The sequence below is a fragment of the Squalius cephalus genome (assembly GCF_949319135.1).
Source record: "Squalius cephalus genome assembly, chromosome: 23".
In the NCBI taxonomy this organism is placed as follows: domain Eukaryota; kingdom Metazoa; phylum Chordata; class Actinopteri; order Cypriniformes; family Leuciscidae; genus Squalius; species Squalius cephalus.
In genome coordinates this window covers 23183971-23201387 of record NC_137144.1, presented here as the reverse complement: position 1 = coordinate 23201387, position 17417 = coordinate 23183971, and the positions used below count along the sequence as shown (strand labels likewise).

Here is a 17417-nt window from a genome sequence, read left to right as displayed (position 1 = left end):
CTGGATCCGGCAGGCTGCGGGAAAACCTCGGGATAAACACAGACACTAAAATTAGCGTAGATGCCATTCTTCTCATGATGTAACGAGTACATCAGGATTTATGGGAAGTGTTCCCGGTTCCGGCTGACCTAATCTATGCAGCCTAACATTAAATTATAGAAGTCTATAATGTATTGTGTGAATGCTAGTTTAAAGAGATGTGTCTTTAATCTGGCTTTGAACTGACAGAGTGTGTCTGCTTCCCGGACAATGGTAGGAAGACTGTTCCAGAGTTTTGGTGCTAAATAGGAAAAGGATCTACCGCCAGCAGTCGATTTTGATATTCTAGGTATTAGTAACTGGCCGAATTTTTAGATCGCAATAGACGTGACGGACTATAATGCGTTAAGAGCTCGCTCAAGTACTGCGGAGCTAAACCACACTGTAAAAAGTGAACAGTTGGATCAACTTAAAACAATTACTTCAATTGGTAACACCTAAAGAAATTAAGTTTTCTCAACTTAAATTATCAGATTTTTCACGATAAAACGTGATAATTTAAGTTGAGAAAACTTAATTTCTTTAGGTGTTACCAATTGAAGTAATTTTTTTAAGTTGATCCTACTATTCACTTTTTACAGTGCATTTAGTGCTTTGTAAGTGATCAGCAATATTTTAAAATTTATGTGATGTTTAATAGGGAGCCAATGCAGTTTTGACAGAACTGGGCTTATATGGTCATACTTCCTGGTTCTGGTAAGAACTCGAGCTGCTGCGTTTTGAACCAGCTGTAGTTTATTTATTAAGCGTGCAGGGCAACCACCCAGTAGAGCATTACAATAATCTAGCCTTGAGGTCATGAACGCATGAACTAATTTTTCCGCATTTGTCAATGAGAGCATATGGCGTAATTTAGATATATTTTTAAGATGGAAAAATGCAGTTTTACAGATACTAGACACGTGACTTTCAAATGAAAGATTTGTATCAAAGAGCACACCCAGGTTCCTAACCGACGACAAAGACTTAACAGAGCAGCCATCGAGTGTTAGACAGTATTGTAGGTTATTACGTGAGGAAGTTTTTTGTCCAATAATTAGAAACTCTGTTTTTTCAGAATTTAGAAGTAGGAAATTACGAGTCATCCAATTTTTTATATCCGCTATGCATTCCGTTACTTTTGTGAATTGATAAGTTTCGTTAGGTTTTGAAGAAAGATACAGCTGAGTATCGTCAGCATAACAGTGAAAGCTAATGCCATGTTTCCTAATGATATCTCCTAATGGTAGCATGTACAGAGTGAACAGCAGCGGTCCTAGTACTGAGCCTTGTGGTACGCCATACTGAACTTGTGATCGATGAGACATCTCATCATTTACTGCTACAAACTGATAATGGTCAGATAAGAATGATTTAAACCATGCTAGTGCATTTCCCGTAATGCCAACATAATGTTCTAATCTATTTAAAAGAACGTTGTGGTCAATGGTGTCAAATGCAGCACTAAGATCGAGTAACACTAATAGCGAGACACAACCACGATCGGATGATAAGAGCAAATCATTTGTGACTCTAACGAGAGCAGTCTCAGTCAGTGCTCGAATTGAGTCAAGTCTTATGGGGGGTCCCCAAGTTTTTTTGGGGCGAGGGGTTGGTTAGTCTCACAATATACACTTTATACAAAATATACAATATATTTGATCATAATATGCATAAATATATACTATTTATTAAAAACGCTTGATAAAGAATTTTATATATATTCTTCTTTCAAATTACTTACTAAAGTAATATGGATTTAGAGGGTGACAAAGCGCAGACCCAAAAGGGCAACTATGGCAAATATACCAGGGCACTACATATAAGGCACTTGAAGACCCGTAAAAGCAAGTGACTTCAAAATACATTGAAATGTCTCAAAAACAGTAGAAAATAATCAGATGGCTTCCAGACTTACTGGATGGTATCACTGTCAGATTCAACAGTAGCACAGGGATAATTATTTCATAATGTCTCCAAAAGCAGTGATAAAAGAACAGTCAGTAACTTCAAAAGGATATTTAACTTTTTTATTTCTTAAACAGTAGCAAAAGAATGGAAAAATACTATCAGGCTGTAATGATGTAGATAGGTATGAACCCAGGTGCGGGAGATTTAGTCAGAATATTTAGTAGAAGAGTGCAGGACAACTGGGCAAACAGTCTTTGGAATAGTTTATAAGTTTAACATAGGCATGTCCAGGAGATTCTCAAAAGTGAACTCAGCATTCATCCATAACAGACATCAAAGTGAATTCAGGAACCAGTGGGTGAAGACATAAACCAAAACTCAGGACAGGTGGTAAGCATCAAATTTCTTCAGAAACAGGGATAACGAAAATCTCAAATGAGAAATGACCTCTCAAACAGAAATGCATACTTAGTATATATATATATATATATATATATATATATATATATATATATATATATATATATATATATATATAAACTCAGTCTCTTTTCCCACAACTGAAATGGAGAACTGAACATAACTATATATAATGTGTTACGTAGAAACATAGAAAACACGTTTCTGCCCAGATAGCAACATTGTTTCAGCCCAGATCCGGCCCACATCTGGCACTTGTGGAATGCGGATCTGGCCCACATGCAGCGTGGAATGATGGCCATTTTTTACATAAATATACATAATGAAATGAAATATACACTACCGTTCAGAAGTTGAGATCGATAAGATTTTTAAAATGTTTTTAAAAGAAGTCTCTTCTGCTCAAAGCTGCATTGATTTGATTTAAAAAAACAGTAATATTGTGAAATATTGTGACTGTTTTCTATGTGAATATATAGTAAAGTGTAATTTATTCCTGTGATCAAAGCTGTTTTTTCAGCTTCATTACTCCAGTCTTCAGTGTCACATGATCCTTCAGAAATCACTCTAATATGATGATTTGATGATCAACAAACATTTATGATCAATGTTGGAAACAATTCATATTTGTGTGGAAACCATCATACTTTTTATTTTGCAGGATTTTTTGATGAATAGAAAGTTCTAAAGAACAGCATTTATTTGAAACAGAATCTTTTGTTACATTATAAATGTCTTTACTGTCACTTTTGATCAATTTAATGCAACCGTACTGAATAAAAGTATTAATTTCTTTCCCAACATTTAAAAAAAAAAAAAAAAAAATCTTACTAACCGCAAGCTTTTTTCTGAGAGTGTAGTGTATAATGCTACAAACGTTTCTATTTCATTTAAACTTTCTATTCATAAAAAAAAAAAAAACACTGTCCACAACTGTTTTCAACATTGATAATAATCATAAATGTTTGTTGAGCATCAAATCAGAATATTAGAATGATTTCTGAAGGATCATGTGATGAAGACTGGAGTAACAATGGTGAAAATTCAGCTTTGATCACAGAAATAAATTATATTTTATTGTATTATTTTAAATAGTAATAATATTTAATAATATTACTGTTTTTACTGTATTTTGGATCAAATCAATGCAGTCAGCCTGTGTGTTGGTGGGGATTTTTCAAAGATTTCAGCACATACGATTTTTACATAATTACGTCCAGTAGGTGGCGGGCGGCAAAGGACTGTGAGTGAGTAAGTCAGTCAGTCATTCAACCATTTCAGTGAAAAAGGCTGCTTTATTCAGGAACAAACAATGCTATGGCAATCAATGTCAATCATTGCTATTTCAAGAGTGAATCCCGCATAAGTGCGTATGTAATTCCCAAAACTTTGCAGTGTTTACGTGGCCATTGGTCCTAGCAGCATGAAAAACAAGTTTTATACAAATTCTGAATTGATATTAGAAAGCATAGAAAGCGCACAACGAGCACTCCCTTTATAATTACTAAAAAGCTGTTATCCATCTTCATCGAGATTATTATTAATAATGAAAAAAAATAGTAACTTAAGCCTAAATGTTTCCAATTTATGTAAGGAATACAAAAGCCTCGACATGGAGTGGATAGATATAAAGTAGAAAGATATATAGAGAGAGACAATTACCCCTCAAAAAAGTCAGTAAGAAGCTTTCTCTTCCCGACTGCGAGTGGAGGTTTATTTTTCTCCATTTTTTAAAAGCTAAAATTAGCTTCACCGGAGCAGCGCCTATCAAACAGTCCTGTCAGTCAACGATGTCATGCGCGCGCACAGCGCTCTTTAGATGTGGGGCGGGGCGTTTACATTTTAAAGAGACATGGCAACTAGCCTATAAACAAACTTAAAATAAATGATTGTAAATAATCAATTCACGAAATTTACCGTATCCATTGCATGCATTTAATCAGATTTGTCATTATTATTTTTACTAAAATAAAAATATCTGAGGGACCCCCCTAATTCTATTTTTTATTTCTTATGGGGGGGTCCCTAATACCTTATGGGGGGTCCCGGATCCCCCCAGCCCCCCCTCAATTCGAGCACTGGTCTCAGTACTATGGTACGGTCTAATCCGGACTGGAAATCCTCGCAGATATCATTTCTTTCAAGAAAGGAACACAGTTGTGAGGATACTGCCTTTTCTAATATCTTTGACAGAAAAGGTAGATTCGAGATCGGCCTGTAATTGACTAATTCTGTAGGATCAAGTTGCGTTTTTTTAACAAGCGGTTTAATCATAGCCAGCTTAAAGTTTTTTGGTACGTATCCTAGAGACAAAGATGAATTAATGATATTAAGAAGAGGATCTAGGACCTCTGGAAGCATCTCTTTCAGTAGCTTAGTTGGTATAGGGTCTAACATGCATGTTGTCGATTTAAGATGATTTAATGAGTTTAGTAAATTCTTCCTCTCCTATAGCAACGAATGAATCAAAATTTTCCTCAGGGAGACTACAATGTACTGCCTGATGCGATACTGTAGTAGACGGTTGCATAGTTATAATTTTGTCCCTGATATTATCAATCTTATAAGTGAAGAAGTTCATAAAACCATTATTGCTGTGCTGCTTGGAAACTTCTGGGCTTGAAGCTTTATTTTTCGTTAGTTTAGCCACCGTTTCAAATAAATACCTAGGATTATGTTTATTTTCTTCTAATAGGGTTGAAAAATAAGCAGATCTAGCAGCTTTTAAAGCCTCTCTGTAAGTAATAATTTAAGGTAAATAAGCACTTTTATTTCTTAAACAATCCCGTTCTTCATAGAGTTTGCTTTTGAGAACAGAAATCCATTTACCTAATCCATAGAAAACAATACAAATAACAACAATAAACAACTGCAAACAGCTTGTATTAAATATAACCTTAAACATCAGCTTTACACATATAGAAACGCCTCATGTTTGTCGCTGTTCTGAAGCTCCAGGAAGTGAATCCCGTCAAACACACTTTTAAAGTATTACAAGTAAAAACTACTAGACAGCTGGTGGAACTATATTGGACATCGGTAAGATTTAAACTCGTGATAGGAGCTATTTTTATGAAACAAAAAGTGTCAACATGTTTACAGTTTTTGTGAGACACTTTTATTGTTTTCATATTGGTCAATACAGAAAAGATTTTGGATCTGTTTTTGCCACTTTAGACTTGTTCCAATTTTTATTCTAGAAATCTATGCAAATTAGGGCATATTTAATTTGATAACGCTTTATTTGCATATTTTAACAAAAAATTTCAGAGAATTTGTAATACAATTTTTTTTTGTGCAATTCTTAATGTAATCAATCAACTGAGGAAGTATGGTGATATCTATCAGTTACATTTTTACCCTTTTCACCTGGAGTGTCATGCCTTCATTTTAATTTAGTTCAGCAGTTTTATATGTTGCAGAAATAATTAAGGATATATAATTACTGGAAACATGTTATTTTTGCAAAGAATTGCAATTTAGTTCTGAGTTTTATGTAATCTGTGTTTTTGTTTTCTCCTGATTGAGAAAATTAAACGATTCTCATTTCTTCATAATTTAGTTAACCATGGGTGATCATTAAACTAAGTCCATTAATGTGGAATTTGTATTATTATGATTAGCATATTTTTAGTACAGCTTTCTTGTTAACTGTTCAGAAAGCACAAATAGGATAAGTGTGTTTTGTTCTCTATATGTTTCAGGTGACGCTCAACATCTCTCAGAGCTGAGGATTGTGTTGATGGGTAATAGAGCTGCTGGTAAGAGTTCATCAGGAAACACCATCCTGGGCAGAGAGGAGTTTGACTTGAAGAGTTCTGCTCAGTGTGTGAGGAGACATGGAGAAGTAGCAGACAGACACATCACTGTCATTGAAGCTCCAGGATGGTGGAGTAATGACACTGTAGAGACGAGTCCTGAGTTACTGAAACTGGAGATTGTGCTCAGTGTGTCTCTGTGTCCTCCAGGACCACACGCTGTACTACTGATCATACCTGTGGACACTGGATTTAAAGAAGAAAAGAGAAAAGCATTGCAGGATCATCTGGATCTTCTCAGTGAGAGAGTCTGGAGTCACACTATAGTGCTGTTCACTGGTGGAGACTCTCTGTTAGACACATCTATAGAGCAGCACATCGAGAGTGAAGGACAGGATCTCCAGCGGCTGCTGGACAAATGTGGGAACAGGTATCATGTTCTCAACAATCTCAACAGGAGAGACGACACTCAGATCAAGGAGCTTCTGGAGAAGATTGAGGAGACAGTGGCACTAAACAACGGCCGCCATTTTAAATTAAACAGAAAGATTTTACAGGAGGTGGAAGAGAGAAGAAGAGCAGAGGAAGAGAGAGCAAAAGAACGAATGAAGAGAATGAAAAAACAGAGAGAAAACATCAGATCACAGATGAGTGAGTGAAAAATACTTTTTATGAAACTGGAATCATATTTTCTTTTTCAACACTGTTCTTACTTTCATATTGGTCTATACATAGGAAAGGCTTTTTGATCTGTTTTTTTATAAGCGGCTTTAAGCTTGTTTTTTAATAATAGCAGGGCTGGACTGGGACAAAAAATCGGCCCGGGCATTTTGGCCCAGACTGGCCCACTATATGATCATAAACACCACCCATCTTTGCACGCCCTTAATTATGCATACCAACTCCTATTCCTTAAAACCACTAATGCCATGTAATGAGTGAGCATAGGAACGAGTGAAAATTTGACATTAATACAGTTGAACTATACTCCACACAGTGATGAATCCTAAAACAAGCTATGAGCTGTGTTTCTTACAGGATTTTTGGTAAAACTGTGGTGGGTGGACCTTTGGCCATTCTAGGGGGGTCCGGGGGCATGCCCCCCCGTGAGAAAATTTTGTGCATTTTAATGTTAAATTCATCAATCTGGTGCACTTTGAGAGTTCAAAATTAAAAGCTCCAACCCATATTCAGTGTGCAAATTAAAGACAAATTCAAACCTCTTTTAGCTACAGTGTCTATTTACATTACACCTACTACATAATAGTTATAATATTAATCCAATGACAGTAATAGCCATATTTTGTAAAACAAATGCACTAAAAAATAAAGGAAACTTTCATAATTAGTTTTGTACTCATTTTTATACTTGAAAGAGATAAGCACATGATCTTTTATTTTGAGCAAACTGCATCAAGCTTTTATTTTGGCGGAAAACATGGTTTACAAACGCCTCATTAAATTTCTAGTGAATTGCGGTAATCGTCAACTATGCAGATGTGGAAATAATGCCTAACTGGGTTATGGGTTCCTACACTCATGACATGGCCTAAGTGTTTTGAAAGTAGTTCTGCTTACCGCGGACTCTACACTCACTCATCTCTCTCCTGATCCTCCTCACATGTCACAGGAGCTGATGAAGGTCAGAAAACGTATTTTGACACATTTTACAGTGTCTGCTTTAAGGGCCTGGTTTTATTTTTTCACGCTATTTCTCTGCACATTCCTTGCGTTTCTTCTCCATCTCGCTGACTATTCTGACAGATACACACTGACACTGCTGCACGCGCGCTCACTCGTTTAAAGTTGTAATTGGGCCAGCCCAGTGTCAATCAAGGAAAGAACCAATGGGCCGCTGATCTACGTGTTTCATGGGCTGGTCTGTCAGAAAAAAAAAAAACACTGACTTTTTTTGACCAAGCCGCATTACACCGGCACAAACCCAGCGCCGCCAATTAAGCAAAACAAAACAAAACGAATGGGCCGCCGATGTACAAATTTTATGGGCCGTTAAAAAAAAATAAAAATAAAAATAAAATAATAATAATAATAAAAATTATGTATGAGTATGAGATGTATCGGCCCAAAAAGCACGTCGGCCCACCGGGCAAATGCCCGGTATGCCCGATGGCCAGTCCAGCCCTGAATAATAGTGTTAGATATTCCCTTGTGAAAAAGATGTTCTCTTCATTATTGCATTGGGCCTATAATCCACACGTTAGTGATGTTACATATGACACTGAAGCTTCGATGCGCGTATCACATAAGCGACACAATTTGTAGTGAAGCCCCGTATCGAGGCGTGTATTGGTTTACTAGAGTCACGTGATCGATGACAAATGAAGCCTTACTTTCTGTCCAGTCACGTGCGCGTTTCGCTTTGGGTGTCAGAAGGCTCGAACTTCAGATCGTATTTAACGAGTCATTGTTGCCTCAGTCTGGTTGATATTTACAATTATCGATATTGACATTTAATAACAGATGATCCTATCAGACTGTCCTTATTCATTGTGTGTGTGTGTAGAAAGAGAGAGAGAAAGAGAGTAGGCCTACATTAAATCGTATTGAATCATATAAGCTATTATATTTTATTGTCACACTTTAATGGGAAAATTAATTTATTTAATGAACAAATCAAACACAAACATGTAAGGCTTTTATTTGTACACATAACACTGAAACTATGGAGTGTGTTGTGGTTGCTTCATCTGCCAGAGCTTCTAACACAGGCTTCTGGCTGCTTTATTTTAAATAAGCACCAGATGGCGCTGTTCTCGGCGCTGTTCTCGACACTCTCGAAGCTTTGAATCTTTTCCCGGAACAGTCAGGGGAAAGCCTCAGTGATTCATGAGGCTTCATTTCCCCATCCCTACCACACGTACACGGGCATTTCCTCCGTCGTTTAAAAGGAAAAAAAGCACATCCACATAAGCACGGTTTTAAAAAAATCTCTGTCCACATGAAACTGCAAAAACGCGCTGTCAAGAGCATGCCAAACCAACAGGTGTCGATATAACTTAACCTTAAAGCCATGTTGGCCAATCAGAAGCCTGAACAAAAGGTTCCGGTTCCGGTTGGCTAACAATATGTTGTCATAAGCAGTTTTTTTTGTTGTTGCAAATTTGAACAAACATAAAATACACAACAGACAAACTTTCAGACAATAAACAAGTTATAGTTCAATAGTCAACAAGAAAAATATTATAAAGAAGCCTATTTTACCTTTCGAAAATTATTTGCAGAGAGATGTAAAAGAAAGAAAAGAAAAATAGAAAAAGAAAAGGAAAAAAACAAGGGGGGCACAAAATGAATAAAAGCATATTATGAAAGAATATTAAACATGGCACAAATTCTAGATGTTTTTAAAGACATTGAATTTGTATTTAAATACATATTCAATTATTGTTTGAAGATGTCAAAGCGGGGTTTGTATATTTACATTTATGGATATAAAACCTTCCAATAAATAAAAGGAGGTTAATACAAAAAGCTTTGATTAGATTCTTGTCATTAATATAAAACCCAAAAAGAATGTGTCTGTGAGATAAGGAAAAATTACAGAACATGATTTTGATTTTCTAACATAGTGAGTTATATAGTGAATTCTTCCAAACTTTAAGCAACATTACGTCAATCAACTTGCAAGTAGACTTATTCACAAATAAGGACTGAGCAGTATAGGCCAATCTGGAGATCCCTTCTGCTTTAGGAAGCAAAGTTCTGCCTTTCAGGATTAATTTTTTTCTGTGTCATCTCGACAATTGGGTTAAAATTCATCTGACATCTTATTTTAGAATCTTTTTTCATCTTCATTCCTAAATATGTGACCCTCTCTTAAACAGTAATATTACAGAAAGAGGATAACACACATTTTGTAATCTGTAATAACTCACATTTGTTAAAATTAAGCACAAGGCCAGACGCGTTTGAAAAAGATAGGAAAAGCAATTGGGATCTGAGAGGCGTCTCTTAAAAACAACGCTGCATGATTTGTCAGTTTGCTAATAATTAATTCCATACCATCTGGTAATTCCCTTCACAGTGAATTTAACATATTTAATAATCACTCTCTTTAATATGTAGATTTAAAAATTGTGTAGCTATGGGGAGATGGGCCAACCTTGTCTTACACCGCACTTTATTGAGAATCTGGGAGAAGTGCCGTTACTGAGTCGGATAGAACTATTCCCATTACAATAAAGCATTTTAACACACAAAATAAACAAACAAAACTAATTCTTTGCTGGGCCTGTAACATAAAATCATGTTCTAAACAATCAAACGCTTTGCAATAGTCAAGAAAGAAGATAAAACTATCAGTGGAAATAAGGTCTGAGTAATCTAACATATCTAAAATCAAGCGTATATTATTAGAAATATGTTTATGATGGATAAAACCTGATTGACACTCATCTATTATATTATTTAGAATACATTTTATTCTCTTTGCTAAGACTAGGGCAATCATTTTATAATCAGTATTCAATAAGGAAATTGGACGCCAGTTTTCTATCAAAAGGGGATCTTTATTGGGCTTGGGAATTAATGTTATTAGTCCCTGACATAAAGAGGGAGGAAGGGTTGTTTTCTCAATACTCTCAGAAACATTTTATGTAACAAAGTGTCAATCTTTGATTAAATGCTTTATAAAGCTCTGCAGATACAGTAGCCCATCAGTACCTGGGGATTTGTTAATTTTTAGATTATTTATTGAGTCAACAATTTCTAAAAGAATAATAAGTGCATCGCATAGGTTACTGTTAACCCTCTGGTCCTCTTCTTAAGGGGTCACACTTGGCTCCTTCGCGGTCAAAAGTGACCGAAGCCTTAAAATTGTACTTTTTTTTCAGGGAAACCAATGTAATATATTTTCGTTCAATAATATTTTTGGATTATTATTTAGAAGTTTGAAAGGTTTCTGTGGAACTATGCAATAATTATAAATTTTTTATGAGCATTTTTTTTCCATTAGAATTAATATATATATTTATGATTATTATTATATATATTTTTTTTTTCTCAATAAATGCAACATTGCACATTACAATAGAGTGCAGGCCTTTAAAATCTTTTTTTTTTTTTTTGAAGTGAGAAAAGCGCCATCCAGTGGCGTTAAAAAATAAAAACTTACCATACCGCACCATAGCTCCCTATATAAAATAGAGAGGCATTTTGATTGCCATTGTTTTTTTAGACATGATTTCTCCATTTTATTAGTTTGTCACTCATTGCTGTGCACTTTTTTCTGCACTGATTTGTAGTTTGTACCACCAAAAGTTTCTCTGAGTTTTCGTATTTTTTCGTATTTCCCATTCATTTCCTATGTCGGTCATTTTTACTCCTGTGAAGGAGCAAAGTGTGACACTTTTGTTTTACGACCCTTTAACATATCCGAATCATGTCCATGATTTTTTTTCTAAAAAATTCAAAATTTCAAAACGTAAAAGAAAGTGTTTACGGTGACCAGATTAATTTGTTTTATGTGAGATAAAGAAAGAAAAAAATCTGTGGTGGACTGCTGGCAGAAAGACCTAAGAACGAGTATGAAGATTAAGTATCACCGCGACAGAAAATCGAACCAGTCATAACAAACTCAGTAAGAGATGAGGACATAAAACCCTTCATATAACAAGAGGATCAAAATGTACCTTTGTAGTACAAAATTATTAACTTCCTAAACTTACAAAAAAAAAATGTAAAAATGAAATAATTCACATTGCTTACATAGATTTTCAGGCGGTTCTCAGTCAGAAAGTCTGCATACCTTGGTGGCACGCCAGACAGCATCTCTGTAAAAATGCGAGTTAAATTGGAAGATAATTCTGTATTATCTGGATTAACACAGCCAAGTCAATGTGCCACATCAACTACATCTGGGAATTTATCCTTAAATTGTGGTAGAAGGTGTTGACACTCATTGATAACTTCGTGGTGGACATTCCCTCTTTCTTTCTCTGGAATTCCGGATTAGCCAGACGTTTTTCTTGCTCAACAAAATTAACCTCTTCCTTCTTTGTGCGTGAGTCAATACAATCAGCTCTTTTTTTTTCAAACTTTTGACCTCGCTGCAGACAAACTCAATGGTTTCCATCATTCCAGAGATTTGTTCCGTGTTCCTGCCAATCTCTTCTTTCATATCTTTAATCACCTTTGAATTTTCGCCAATGAACTTTTCCAAACCATCTGATCTGTTCTTCACCAACTGCGAGAGCTCGGAGAGTTGTGTGGAAATCCTTTGTATCTACTTGATCTGATCTCCGGATTTTAACAGCCGGAAAAACTGCACGTAGTTTCGGGAAGCGGTGGAAATACCTCCTCCACCAACATAATCTCAGAGTCATTATTTTGTTTGTGATCATTTTGCGGATTATCCTTCAACACTCTGGCTGCAGAAGTATTATCAGGACCTTCCGCTGCTTGTAAATCACGTTACTGTTACCATTCGACACTGTTTTCCCCGTCTTCTTTGCACCTTTTCTCTTTTCAGATCCTCCCATTGTTGATGCTATCAAAATTCAAGACATCCAAATGGGCAATTTCTCAATAGATCCTCTCAAGACTAATATAAAACAAGGTTGGGATTGCCGAGCTCACAAACACACACGTGCTCTGGGCTGGGCGCCATCTGGGACGCCTCTTGTCATAAGCAGTGACATGCTTAGTATTGCATTCTGATGCCTCTGTTCCGCGATATAATGGGAGAACTGTGCATGTACTGTATGTATTTGTCTATGTTATAAGCCCTGTTAGCACAGTTATTTGTAGCAAAATTTTGGCTACGTCCACCATTGCACAGACTCGCCTCATATAAACATAGGAGACAGCGGCGTACAATCTGACGTCTGAGATAACAGTGTGTACTCTGACAACACAAGCCAAAATATCCGGTTTCACTGTCTACACGACAACACTGCAACCGGAGTTTGTATAAATCTTCACCCTGGCAGGGGTGGTTTCAGTGTTTGGTTTGGTTTGATACTACATTTGCGTGTGGACGAACCGCATAGAAAATGATGCGTGTTTGTGTGGACAGGGCCCAGTCCCTCTTTTCCTCCACTAACAATGATTCTGCAATCAGCAATTCAGGGCCGAGCACCTAAGGCACAGTAAATACAACAAGCTGAGAACAATCAGAAGAACTACAATGTGCATCTCAAACACACAAAAACACATAAGGTTTTATATATAATTTACATAGATCTGTTATATTGAGCTCAGAATATTGAGTTCATTACCTCTTGTGATCTGAGGTTGCATGACATGATATTTAAAACATATCATAGTTTATGACAAATTTCTAAATGGCGAACAGGTAATTTGTCCGATCTCAGCAAATTTGTTACAGATCATGATCATGTTTTTTCTGACAAATTGGTCAAAAGATTTTGAGGAAAAATAGCATTTCTTCAAATCTCTTGACCTGTTGGTGGCGCTGCAACCAAATTTGTCATGTAGATCAGATCATAATGTTGATGAAGTGAACCACGTTTTTTTGTTTAATAGCTTGAAGTATTGCTGCGATAAAGCCTTTCATCCACTAATTTGGTGTCAACATCATTGACTTTGCATCATCATCTCTTTTGAATGCAGGAAGATATAAAAATACTGTTTAGTCATTACTGTGAGTTTTGGTAATAACTGGAAACTTTCTGAAGGAGGAGAAGTGATAACCGTACATTTCAGAATGGCGACTACTGTAATGAGTCTAATGGAAGACAGGGATTGTGATCAGCAAGAGAAGTATAATCAGATGAACTAATAATTTATTTTCTTGGACAATGTAACGAATACGACTCTGGGTAAATTTGAATTAGCTCAAGAACCTAGGGAATTTTGGAAATATTAATAACTATGACTCATGGTCATAATTCATAAGTCGCATGTACATTTATTTTATCAATTATCGAGATTATCTTGTTCTGTGACTGGTCTGACCGACATTTAATTCGTCCAGCGAAATAAATGTAAAATCATTACAGTCAAGAAGAGATATTCACAAACTTCAAGAGTTTCATGTCCTGGCCACGGACATCAACTTCCTGAGTTTATTAATTAACCCCTTGCTCATCACCCCCAATTTTGGCAAGTGCTGCATACATGAAATGCCCAAAATAAAAAGGTTACTGCTCATAAGTAATTCTAAATAGAAACATAACACACATACATTTAGAAAGCCAACCCTTGAGAGTTTATAGTTCAAGACTCAAAATTAACCAGACTGTTATTAATATTGAGATATATAAGCTCAAACATATTTTGAACTAAAATAATCTGGGATCACCAGTGATCCCTGTCAGGTAAGGGGTTAAAACTACTCAAGTAGTCTATATTTTGAGCTTGTAGCTTAAGATCTTTTGTTTCATTGACTTTAGAATGGTGGATTTTCAAACACAGAGGCAGTGAAAAGTATTTATGAATTTTAATAAATGCAAAACTATGATTATATGAGCTACAAATAGAAACGTACGTAAAAATGCAAACAATAAACAAACAACATATAACCAAACAATAACATAAGTGATCAGAATGAACTGAAAGAAAGAAAAAAGGGGGAAAAGAGAAGAGGAAGAATGGTAACTTAATTCGCAGACCTAAGAGAGAGAGAGACCAGGAAATCAACTTTTAGGTTGATAGATAGTACTTGCGAGCTGTTGTACTCTTTCAGTGCGATGCTGGAAAAGGGGACGCGCGCGTGCGCGTGTCCGGCTGGTTTGCGTCTGGCTTCGTCTTCTGGGTCGTTTCGCAAGACGATGTAAAGGCTTACTTGAATTTAAGTTACCGAGAAAATTAGATCATTTCCCTTTTTGAGGGGAAAGGCACGGATGAGCTTAGTTGCAAAGGCAAGGCAGCTACTCGAACATGTGTTGGTCCGAGGAGAAGACTAAGGCCTTCTTCAGATGATCCTTGGAGAAGCGCTGCCGGGGAGGAGAGGAGGAGGTCAGCGGGATCGAAGAGAGAAGAGAGGTGAGCGAAGAAGGAAGAGAGTGTGATGAGGGGGTTTCTGCCTTTTAACAAACATCTGTTTACGCCTTCTCTTGGAACGACAGCGAATCAGATTGTCTTTTCTGAAGCGGGAAAATTCTCTTTGTGTGAAGGAGAAAACGCCTACTTTCACCATATGTCTTATGAGAGAAAGAATTCATATTTCTTCTTAAGATTGTACACCTGGAACAATACATCTTACTGTAATTTACTATGTGTGACGGGTTGAATTAAAACAGGACGGTCAGACAGATACTAATTATGACAGATAAAGGTCGGGGCAACATGATGTTACATCTATATGCATAATTACACACACATAAAGTTTGATTAAACACACAATAAAATTGTCATCGTTTCCGTTATGGCAAGTGAAGGCACCTGGGAAATAAAGGAATATGTATCAAACATTTGAAGAGTTTTCTCTGAAGAGTTCCATGAAAAGTAAATGTGTTGGAATGTTGGTTTGCCAAGGAACTGGATGAGCTGCAGCTTTGGGACCATAAAGGTTTATGACCAGGTCGAGGTCGTATTACAAGACACTATTGAGTGATTTTCTTTCAATGAACCTTCAGAATTACAGATTTTACTCTAGCAAGTCACACCTCTATTATAAATTTGTAATGAATGGTAAAATGACATTTTACTATGTGAAGTCCATATATGGAAATGTGCTTCAGTTGCATCTCGTGGTGGGTTTCTGGTTGAAAGTCCACGTGTGTGTGTGTGTGTGTGTGTGTGTGTGTGTGTGTGTCTTCTGGAATGTCCTGAGGCTGTAAAATCACAGGAAGTCCATGCTGAACTAGGGGGGTTTTACAAAGGGGTTCTTCAAAACAGGGTCCTCTTTATGGCTCAAATGTCCCTCTGGGGAAATTATTAACCAGACGATGTGTTTTGACGTCACATGATTCCTTAATTTGAAAAGCAGATGCCATTGTTGCTACATAATCCCCCCTGTTGTTAGACGAAATCCGGGATGGACTTCGTCGAACAACAAGTAGGCACAATGGATGGCAGGTGGCTCATGACGATCAAATAGCAGGTGGTTGCTAGGCTGATGATTCAGCTCAAGTGAGGTTGAGGTGGTCGATGTCGTGGGACCCCCCCCCCCCCCCCCCCTTTTCACGGTTCGTAGGAACTCGCCAGACACGGCTTTGTGAGCTTGGCTGTGGATGCTCACGTCTTGTTGAGTCTGGTACAGGATGAAAGCCAAGACGAGTGTCGGGGCGTGGTCGGTGACCGTGGAGATGCCCATCACAGTGTTAGACTTCCTGGGTGTCAGTCTTGCCTTGGTGATCAGGAGTCGGGCTGCTCTCTCTCCATGCGATGCCGGATGCCGGATCTGGTGATGTCCGATTGCGGCTGCTTTCTAGCGAACCACCACAGCATCCTGTTAGAGGAAAAAGGGAGAGAGAGAGAAAGGGAGGAAAACTTTCAGCAACGGATGTCCTTGGTTGGCTAGGACAGTCTTGTTGCTTCGCTGAGGTTGGTATGCCACATGCTTTGATGTCTCATGCGTGGCTTTTGTGCTGCGATGTTCAACACATGAGGCGTCTTGGTGGCATAGGAAAGGTCTGTTCATCAGAGGTCCGCATGACCTTTCTTTGTACACAGCGGAGGTGTCGTAAGCGGCTCTGAGGCATGCAGTGTAGTTGGTAAAGTTTGTTCGTGCTGTGTAATCACTGCAATCGTGATGGTGGTAGGTATGTGGCGCAGACATTGGTCTGGTTGCACAGCTGCAGGTCAGAGATGACCTTGAAGCAGCAGGTGTCAGTGCTCGTTTTCTGTGTCGGTGTCAGACGTGGCTGCACTGTCTTCATCTGTTGTGTAAGAAGACTCGGGCTCATCAGGGTTCTGGAGAGAGTGGCTACAGGTTTGACGGTCAGGGCTTGGAGTTCTGGACGGCGGGTGATGCTGGTTCCAGAATCTTTCTGAGCGCTCGGTCCGACGCGTTGGATGAGCACCGTCACAGTCGTGCTGCCACCTGCTGTCTGGCTCTGAGCAGTGCTCAGAGACGGAGTAAATGGTGTGTGTTTCGACAGTCTTTTCATCCATAGCCCTTTGCTTGGTGTAAGCCTTGTGGGCTAAGTCTCTGAGTTTTCGAGTAGACATGGTTCGTGGGCAGACGAGCACACCGAGATGTTTACTCACGCTGCTATGTAGATTCCGCAGAAATAACGTTCTAAAGTTCACATCTTCTTCCATACCTGGGGTGTCGGTTGCTCCGAAAAACATTTGTCGGAGTCGGCCATAATAGGAGTTTGGGTGTTCACGTCGGGCCTGTTTCACGTCGAGGGCCGTGATAAACCCTTGGTCAGATTCTGGGTC

At 37.7% G+C, this 17417-nt stretch overlaps 1 protein-coding gene across 1 annotated transcript in view; it reads left to right on the top strand.

Annotated features, from left to right (window-relative positions):
* LOC307151669 (uncharacterized protein) overlaps positions 1–17417 on the top strand; it is a 125583-nt gene that overhangs the window by 2882 nt on the left and 105284 nt on the right. The window contains exon 3 of the mRNA XM_079859785.1: positions 6054–6758. Within this exon, the coding sequence (XP_079715911.1) occupies positions 6054–6758 (705 nt within the window). The remainder of the gene's footprint in view (positions 1–6053; positions 6759–17417) is intronic.